Source organism: Capsella rubella, unplaced genomic scaffold (assembly GCF_000375325.1).
Source record: "Capsella rubella cultivar Monte Gargano unplaced genomic scaffold, Caprub1_0 scaffold_5, whole genome shotgun sequence".
Taxonomy (NCBI): Eukaryota; Viridiplantae; Streptophyta; class Magnoliopsida; order Brassicales; family Brassicaceae; genus Capsella; species Capsella rubella.
In genome coordinates, this window is record NW_006238919.1 from 13345564 (window position 1) to 13355943 (window position 10380).

General features: G+C 35.0%; 2 protein-coding genes across 2 annotated transcripts; both read left to right on the forward strand.

The window, feature by feature from the left end:
- Window positions 1-7: 7 nt before the first annotated feature.
- LOC17887548 (GTP-binding protein SAR1A) lies at window positions 8-1698 on the forward strand. Its single transcript, XM_006292681.2, has 3 exons — window positions 8-247; window positions 354-485; window positions 1208-1698. Exons 1-3 carry the CDS (start codon window positions 119-121, stop codon window positions 1526-1528), a joined length of 582 nt encoding a protein of 193 aa, XP_006292743.1. The 5' UTR covers window positions 8-118; the 3' UTR covers window positions 1529-1698.
- A 4320-nt stretch (window positions 1699-6018) lies between these two features.
- LOC17886127 lies at window positions 6019-8349 on the forward strand. Its single transcript, XM_006290774.2, has 3 exons — window positions 6019-6219; window positions 6345-6757; window positions 7041-8349. The coding sequence occupies exons 1-3, from the start codon at window positions 6160-6162 to the stop codon at window positions 8248-8250; spliced, it is 1683 nt and encodes a 560-aa protein (XP_006290836.1). The 5' UTR covers window positions 6019-6159; the 3' UTR covers window positions 8251-8349.
- Window positions 8350-10380: the final 2031 nt, after the last annotated feature.

Genomic DNA, 10380 nt, shown 5'->3' on the forward strand with positions numbered 1-10380 from the left:
TAGTTTGCTAGAACCAACCAAACGACGCCGTTGTACGAAACGCGAATCTGTGTAGAAGTTGTCTTCCCCCTTGCTCGTCGAGAGAAGAAGAAGAAGAAGAAGAAGAAGCGTCGAAGCGATGTTCCTGGTCGATTGGTTCTATGGAGTTCTGGCAACTCTCGGATTGTGGCAGAAGGAGGCGAAGATTCTGTTTCTCGGTCTCGACAACGCCGGCAAGACCACCTTGCTTCACATGTTAAAGGACGAGGTTCGTTTTCTTCGAATCAGATATCAGTAATCGCTGGCTTCTGTTACTTAGCGCTGATTCTAGTTCAGAGTTTGAGCCATAGGCTATCGTTTGATTTGGGTTTCAGAGACTGGTCCAGCATCAGCCGACACAGCATCCGACATCGGAAGAGCTTAGCATCGGCAAAATCAAGTTCAAAGCCTTCGATTTGGGAGGTCATCAGATTGCTCGTAGAGTCTGGAAGGACTATTATGCTAAGGTTTGATCTCCTTTGCGATCGCAGTTGTTTACATGATTGTTCGGTGTTTTAGGTCAATCAATTTGCCAAGTCTTCTCGCTACTTATATATGTAGTCTCTAAGCTGAATCTATCTCACTAAGTAGACGCTATTAGGTAACGTTTCCGATGTTCTTACAATCTTCCCTGTGATTAAGAAACAATAGCTTGACATGATAGAGCTCAAGTGAAATCGACAATGATAGCTTGAAACGACAGGGTGGTTGGCTGTGTGTAGAAGATTAACTCAAACTTGAACTTTGGAGGATAACTAATCTATATGAATCTTCATGGTGTTGCAGCATGTGATTACACATTTGGCTGTTTATATATGTATATAGTAAGCTTGTTGTGACCTCCTTACTCTCTTCTGTAGCCAATGAGCTAACCACTAGTTGCTGTATCAGTCCTTTTTTTGGTTGTACGGTTTTGATTGCAAAGCTGTTGCAAAAACAAGTTTACAAATGGTTGTTTGAAATCTCTAGATGATATAGTTTTAAATGACATGATGATTGATTGGTATGTGGACATTGTGGAGATGGAAAACTGGATGATAACGTATCTATAGAGTAGTAATCTTTGCTTCTCAGCATGAGGTCTCTTGACATTCTGGTGACTGGTGATTCCAAGTTTGTAACATTTTGATGATTCTGGTATCTTCAAGTTTGTAACATTTTTTTTTTTTTTTGTCTCTGTTACTAATAGGTAGATGCAGTGGTATACCTAGTTGATGCATATGACAAAGAGAGGTTTGCAGAATCAAAGAAAGAGCTTGATGCGCTTCTTTCAGATGAATCCCTAGCAAATGTCCCTTTCCTCATCCTTGGAAACAAAATCGACATTCCATATGCTGCATCAGAAGACGAGCTGCGTTATCATCTAGGCCTCAGCAATTTCACCACGGGGAAAGGGAAAGTGAATTTAGCAGGAACAAATGTTCGCCCCCTTGAGGTGTTCATGTGCAGCATTGTCAGAAAGATGGGTTACGGTGAAGGATTCAAATGGGTTTCTCAGTATATCGACTAGATGACAATATAAGTCTTATCCTATATCAAATGTGAGTGGTATCGACTTGTTATGATATATCTATAATGTATGATTTCGATTCGCGATGTAGAATGAAATATGTGAAAAGTATGTATATTATTGTATATTTTTGTGTGTGTGTGTGTATACAACAAGATTTCTATTTTAAACGACTTTTAAATTAGTAATAATGAAAGTGAATACAAGAGACCAAACTTGAATCCTATGAAAAGTGCGAACCCATTTGTCTGTGACTGTGCAGCTGAGTGGGGCTTTAGCAATGGCTGTCTCTTAGCTTTTTATGAAAACTAAGAAAGATGAAGAAGACTTTTGCTTTAATAATGTAATGTAGAAAGAAAAAAAAACCCATGTGAATGGAGCTTGACATTTAACAATCACAATGTCCTACATTGAAGACCAATCAATTTGACGCTTAGATGTACCAATAATCATGAGTGTACGTATGTATTGTTGTTTTACATGTGTTATGTCTCTTTGTGAACTTATCATTATGTCTGTTTATCTTCTTTCTAGGTATCGTGAAATGAACACAAACAAATGCCGTGGATAACTATGAATTTGTTTTAGTTCAAAATAGAGAAAGAGAGAGAGTGGAGAATAGTAATAGTTTTACGAAAGAAACACATGCATTTGAGCACCAATCACAATGCGTCCTCGGACTCAGCCGCTTGGAGAAGCTCGACTAGTAGTGGCAACGCAATAAGGCTAATAGATTAGATTTTGTGACTCGAATTGTTGCAGCTAAAGTATATATATGTTTATGGACTGTGGAATATATTATGTATGGGTTCTTATATCTTTTTCCCAGAATTTATTCTTTGGAATGATTCTTTTCCACGTGACCAAAAGTTGAAAACAATAAACAGTTTTTTTGAAAGCAAAGCAATTATTTCTATTAAAAATGTCATCTTTGGATCGATTCTTTTGTTACACAAAATTTGTTGATTGGTTTCTCTTTTTTATTATTCGCCACTTTCAGCAAAGCACAGCCGAGCTAGAGAGACTGCTTCTCCTCTTTCCCATGTGAATATTTTGAACATATATATAAATATATGAAGATATAACCAAAACATATATGTAATTTGAAGTTTCTGCTCGAATGGGAAAAATCCAAATAGAAACGAACGAATCAGCTAGCTATCGGTTAAACTTGATTAACATGAAGAAAAAGGAAGATAGAAATTTTACAAAGAAGTACGTATTAAGCTAATGGATTTTGGGGTAAAGGGAAGCACATGGATCACTCATTCCCACGTGATCATCCAAGCCAAAGAACACGTGCCTTCCTCTGATCTATCTGACTTTTTATTTGATTGGTTTCAGTTGTTTGGTTTGGTACAAAACCCAAAGCTTTTTGGATCCAAAAAGAGGTCTCTATCGTATGAATTTGAGGAAAACTAGATGATTGGGGTTTTATTTGCCCAACGCAATATTCTCTTATTATTTTTTACTACTCAGCAACTTTCAAATTAGTAATGACGTTAACTATGCAACTAGTGGTAGTATTTTCGATAATATTCATTTCTTAATCTTATAAATTCATATACTTTAGCAGTATTAGATTCCTATCTTAATATCTGCGCCAACTTTGACGCTTAATTATGTGGTTCTTCTATATGTATAAAACAAACCCATGTCTCGGTAAAAGTCGCCATAGATTATAGATAGAGAGAGATCTAGAGTCATATACAACAACAATGCAATGATGCATGTCGCAATGGTCGAAAGACTTATTGTGTACAATATATATGGACGGACACTTGCAGAAATCTTACTCTTGGGTCTCAATACTATAAATATCAAAATTTTCGATTAATTTGGGGTTTTAGATGTTGGACATTCATATAACTTGCAAGATACTAGTATGGTAAACATATAGTAAAATGTTTAGAAACTAAACACACATAAATTTGCGAATGTATTGTATATACATAAAAGAATAAAGAGAGTGTATTTGAGAGTATGATAAATAAACGCCGTCATGGGATGCCACTTAAGAGGCTAACATGTTTATAGAATGGGGACAGTTGCCCTCTTAAGTAGACCCTCACTTTTAAATTACACTTAGTATTTAATTAGTAGTTAGCATACAAATATTATGTAGGACTACTAAGTAACAACAACACGTAATCGTCTTCTTTCTAGCGTTTGTGTTAACTCTCGATCAAGCCATCCTGGCATTATTGTCCCAACCAATGGGCACGCTGTGTCGTTTATATCAGCGAATCTTTTAATACACTCTATCGATACTAACTAATACTTCTCAACTAGTTAAATTTCCAATCAAAATATCAAAAATCTTATGTTTTTTGTTTATTTTATCATAAAAACATATTATTTTGAGGGAAAAACTGTATTTTAAACTTATTTTTTAGATTAAAGAATAAAGATGGATATTATTTATCGGTAAATGATATTAACTAGAAAGGCTATAAATTGTAGCCAATAAACATACATTGCCTATAAGTCCAAAAAAAATAAAATGTAGAAGGAAGTTGTACCTATAATATAATCATTTTCTGAGCTGCATTATTATTATTATTGCTGTTATATACAGTTCCCAATCATAAAGGCTAACCATCCCTTGCTATATAATCTTTGTTTATTTAAAGAATCCTATGGAAATAGGGTTGGATATTTATCTTCCTTGAAAAGAAAACAAAATAATTAGACCATATGTGCGATAGTGCTACATACATGTCGACAGTGCATTGAGTTTTAGACCATGCAAACTTATAGATGTTTTGCAATATTTTGCTGTTTTATTAGACACATTAATCACAAGACGTGCCCCGATTAAATTAATTACATAATATCACGACGGTATAAAATCGGAAAACCCTTAAAATATCCATCATTTGAAAGAAGTAGCATCTAGAAATAAAATTGAAACTCGTGTGTAAATCTTTCGAAGCTCTAAGAAATTCTTGGCATGGCCGAGCATCTCATTATGATATCCCAAATACTATTATATAGGCCTCATTCTAAAATTCTCATTTTTGGCAAAGAATGATAGCCCAGAGAACCTAATGAAGAAAATAAAAGTTGAGGTATATAGTAAGAATTAAGAAATAATTGAACATGATTACCCGAGTGATGGGTGATGAAATAATGCAATCATTCGTCATCCAATGACGAATTTTCAGAATATGACAAAATTACAATGATGTATAAACTACAAAAATACTATTTTAATCAAGTGTTTTGAAAGTTTTGTAATCCTAGCTTTATCGGTAAAACTATCTCAGTTTAGTAATACTTGAAAAAAAAGCATCATGTTTAAACATGTTACAAATGCGCGACTCAAGAGTCATTGCAATATATAAAACATACATCAATTATAAATCTACGAAACCAAAACCTTTATTGAAATTACTTGCCTAAGTAGATACATTACATTCATTCAAGAGACTTATTATATAGTTAGGAAAATAATGTATTGTTGTTATCCATGAAGATTGTACATTATAGATGCATGAGGGAGGCTATCTAATAAGGTTAATAGTAATTACAAGAGATATCAGATATGATTGAAAGATATGTACACGAGAATTAGCTAATAAGATTAAGTGTAAAGATATGATTCTAAGATATATATATATATACACACACACATACAGAAGATTGATAAACTTTAGTTACAGCAAAAGAATATATATATATATATACATATATATCAAATACACACACATAATTAAAAGGATTAATTGGGTTTTTAGTACATTTTTGAAACATAATTGTAGAAGTAGTACATTTACTATTCATTATTAGCAAACTAATACATTTTTACTATTTGGACACTATTTAGACAATATTAAAAAACCCCTTAAATCTAATAACTAAAAATATTCATCAAAATATATTTGTTTTCTATAAAATTTCAGTTACACAAAAATCTGTATTTTTTTCTCTATAATTTGATATGCATTTTTAAAAAAATAATTTCATATATTTTTCAAACAAATTTTGATACGTCCAGCTAACCTTATGTACAGTTGTGTGGCGATGTACGGAAAATCATCCGTACAGCGGTCTATATATACGTATAATTGTATGTGTACATATATATTCTGGTCTATATATGTATATTTGTTTATGTGTAAATATGTTTATACGTAGTTGTTTCTCTTTGTACAAATATTTGATGTACAATAATATGTTATTGTACAGTTGTTTGTCTGTACAGATATCTGAAATAGTAAAATTGTACTATTTTGCTAATTGTAAATAGTAAATGTACTATATTTATAATTATGTTTCAAAAACGTATTAGTTTGCCAACACACCCTAATTAAAACAGAGAATAAATATAAAAGGGGAGGTGCCAGCTATTAAGTTGGAGGATCACAACTTTTCTCTCAGGTCAAAGCTGTCATCGCGCTCTCTCTCTTCTAGACTCCTCTGTTTCCTTATCTCTCTCTCTCTCTCTGTGTCTTTATAAAAAACACTTGCTCTCTTCTTTTCTCAAATCTTGGAGTAGAAGAAGCAAAGAATTTTGAGGAAAGAGTAAAAAACACAAAAAGTTAAAATTCTAGTTTTTGGGTAGTCCCTTTGATCCATTCAGCGATCATATATCAGAAGACCCTTTCCTACACAACTCTCTGCTACAAATGGCGGTTCATCCTGTTCTTGACGGCGACAAGAAGCATTGGTGGTTCACTCACAAGAAGGTAAACCAAAACCCTCCCAAATCACTAATCTTTCTTCAGTTTCTTGATATTCTCTGTAAATTAATTTGGTATCGATCATTCACTCAAAAGACATAACCTTTTTTTTCTTCCTAAAATGATTTCAGATTGTTGATAAGTACATTAAGGACGCAAGGTCTTTAATAGCGAGCGAGGAGCAAAACGACGTTGCTTCAGCCATCCATCTACTAGACGCGGCGTTATCGATATCTCCGATTTCTGAAACTGCGTTAGAACTCAAAGCCAGATCTTTGCTCTTTCTTCGTCGCTACAAGGATGTCGTTGATTTGCTTCAAGATTATATTCCAAGCCTCAAGCTTGCCATGATGAACAACGAGGAAGATGGATCCGGTTCCTACGACGGTTCTTACTCTTCCTCCTCCGCTCAGCTCTCCCGGAAACTTCTCTCCGACTCCCCTCCTCGCCGTGACTCCTCCTTTAAGTGCTTCTCTGTTTCTGACTTGAAAAAGAAACTTATGGCAGGCATTTCTAAAAACCGCAATAAAGATAAACAATGGAGGTAATTTCCTTTTTTTCCATTTTTTATTTCATCCTTTTCATTAAATTAAAGTTTTTTATTTTTATCTTTAGGAACATATTACTGAATTATTCTTTTCGAATTGCATTTTTATGTGATGATATAGCCGTGTATAACTTGTATTAACGCCAAGAAAAACTAAAAAAAAATTCGGGTTTAAAATTAGATTTAATGTTTCCTTGTTTTTTAAAGACCAATCTGAGTGTAGTTTTGAAAATAATAAGTACTAATTAATTGTTATTTGTTTTGTTGTTGGAAATTTCAGATACGTTGTTTTAGGACAAGCTTGTTGCCACCTAGGATTGATGGAAGACGCAATGGTTCTTCTCCAAACCGGGAAACGCCTCGCAACCGCCGAGTTCCGCCGTCAGAGTGTAAGCTGGTCGGATGATAGCGTCTCCATCCTCCTCTCCGAATCACCTTCGTCGTCCTCTTATGCTTATCCTCCACGCAAACTCACCGAATGCGAGACCGTCACTAACCTTCTCGCCCACACTAAAAATCTCCTCCGTCGTCGCGCCGCCGGATTCGCCGCCTTTGACGCCGGACTTTTCTCCGACTCGATACGTCACTTCTCCAAAATCGTCGACGGTCGTCGTCGCCCTGCTCCGCAAGCATTCCTCGCCGATTGCTATATGCAACGCGCCGCCGCTTATAAATCCGCCGGAAAAATCGCAGAAGCCATCGCGGATTGTAACAAAACCTTAGCTCTAGAGCCGTCGTGCATCCACGCGTTGGAGACTAGAGCCACGCTTTTAGAGACAGTTCGGTGTCTTCCGGATTCACTTCACGACTTAGAGCACTTGAAGATTCTCTACAACACCATCTTACGTGATCGGAAACTTCCCGGACCACCGTGGAAACGACACAACGTGAAGTACAGAGAGATTCCTGGGAAGCTATGCGTATTGACTACGAAATCGAATAAACTTAAAGCCAAAATCGCTAATGGTGAAATCGGGAACGTCGATTATTACGGATTGATCGGAGTTAGACGCGGATGCACAAGATCGGAGCTTGATAGAGCCAACCTCTTGCTCTGTCTCAGGCATAAACCTGACAAAGCTTTAGCATTCATCGAACGTTGCGACTTCTTCGATCAGAACGAGATTAGTTCCGTTAAAGACCGAGCGAAGATGTCTTCTTTGTTGCTTTACCGGTTGATTCAGAGAGGTTATTCAGCTTTGACGGCAACGATAGCAGAGGAGGAACAGAGGAAGAAGATGGTGGCGTTGACTCAAACGCAAACGCAAACGCCTACGCCAACGCCAACGCCAACGAAAACGGTTGAAGAACATGAACCGGTTCAAAAGTCCGGTTCAGTTAAGAGAACCGGTTTTAAAGAAACTAAACCGGGAAATTCAAACGCGTTCCAAGGAGTTTTCTGCCGAGATCTTGCCGCTGTTGGGAGCTTGTTATCTAGGACCGGTTTTAACCAACCGATTCCAATAAAATACGATGCAATCAGTTGTTAACCGGGAATTTTTTGATTGTATATAATATGTAAGATTTTTAATTCCACTTTACGAATTATTTTGGTCACTTTTAAATATTCGTCTCTTTTCCTCAGTTTATCATACTTTCTTCTCTTTATTTCTGTGCAAAAAAGGCTTTAATCATCGAATATAAAAAATCAAATTTCAGTGTGAGATTAATTACCATTTGTTTTCATTATAGAAGTGTTAGTGTGACAAATATATGAACACTAATCGGATAATGTAATATTGTAAGGGAAGATCATCGTAGATTTGTGAGATTAAAATGAATAAACGAGTCTGAGTCCGCTGACACAAGAATTTAATAGTCGGAGGAATCCTTATCTACAAAGTTTGGCATTGGTAATGGATTAATCAGTAAGATTAAATGTTGACCAAAAAGAAAAGAAAAAAATCAGTAAGATTAAATAGAATTTGTTGATAAAAATTAATTAACTAGTAGTTTTAATAATTGGATAGATGGGTCGTCGTCGTCGTTGATTTTAATTCGTTTGTCAACTGATGGACTAATTTAATTAATTTAGTAGGATCTTGACCAAGTTTCGAAGTATAGTTTGGTTCGATGGTCAAAGCTTTCTTCCATTGTAGAATTTTTTTATATAAAATATATATACGGGTGAGAATTTTTGAAATCTACTATTACTAATGCAATTAATTTTATTTTATTTAAGAAATGACACAGGGAATACTATGCAACCGTACCTACTCTTATTAAATTAACATCACCTATCAGTCTCTTGTGTATTATAGATATAGAATACATATATTTTGACTATAAGAAGTCCATATATATATATATAGTATATGGGTTTTCGTTTATTTCCCAAAGTTGGTGAAAATTACGTAAAAGTGAAGGTGTCATTGGATTGCCTGGGATAAACACAATTGTGTGTTAGATAGTTTCTCTCATCATCGTAAGGGGAATTGGTTCGTTCGTTCGTTCGTTCGTTCGTCATGAGCTGGACGAATGTGGTGCTCCAAGTAATAATACTCTAGTAAAGAGAGAGAGAGAGATACACCATTGATGGGGGAAAATGAGAAAGAAATAATGAAAAGCACGTGATGTATAGGATGTTGGAGACATTGGAAAGAGGATCAGTCGTGGCCAGGTGGTATATATACTTATATGAAAAGATGAAAGTCTCTATGATGATGATGTCAGTGTGTATCCATGTGACCTTATCATCTCTACTCATATTTTTTAAAACATATTACATATCCAAGGTTCTTAGAGCATCATTATGGGCATAACCCCAAAGATGGCTCTTAGGGGATGTTTAATATATTAATAATGTAAACTGTTAAATTAAGAACTTCAAATATAGAGTTGATTATTGGTTGAATCTCTAGACTCTTAAAATTTTAATAATATAATAATATAAAACATATTTTTGATTGTTAAAATTAAATAAATAACTTTTACATTTAAAACTTATAAAAATAAACATAAAAGTGAATTGAAAATAAAAAAAAAGAAAATCAAGTCAAAATTATTTTATGAACTCTTTTCAGTCAACAAGATGAATTCAAAGAAGGAGAATACCAAACACCTCCTCGTTTCACCTCTGAGTATTGTGAGATCCAAAGAATTTTGGTCCCATCTCCATCAGTCTTTTCCATGAGATGATGCGTAGTCTTTCATTTTTTGTTTCAGTTGCTGCAAGACGGTAATCATATCTTGTTGTTAATACTAGTACAAGCTAACATAAGAACGCAGAGGAAAATGTTTAAAACCAAAACTATGGTTTGTAACTCACCTTCAATTCTTCGTGGAGAACAACAAATACTTTCTTCAAACGTTTGTGTCTCTGCAGATTGCATGGCAGATAACATATATATACAAGTAAGTCATGATCAAGTACAATGTGCAATCAAAACACAGGGAGAAAATGCACAAGTATGATTCAACACCAAGTATGGCCAAAAAGACTCTGATTCCCTTTCAATGTATAGTCACTTCTTTCCACTATCATATTCCTACGGTTTATCTTTTCCTTTGTATTGTCATGAAGATCAATCTAGGTTACACAGGTGGACATGTTTCCCCCCCCCAACCCATTCTTATATAGTAATAAGCTACCAGCACACTTAGTTCAAGAATTACCTGAG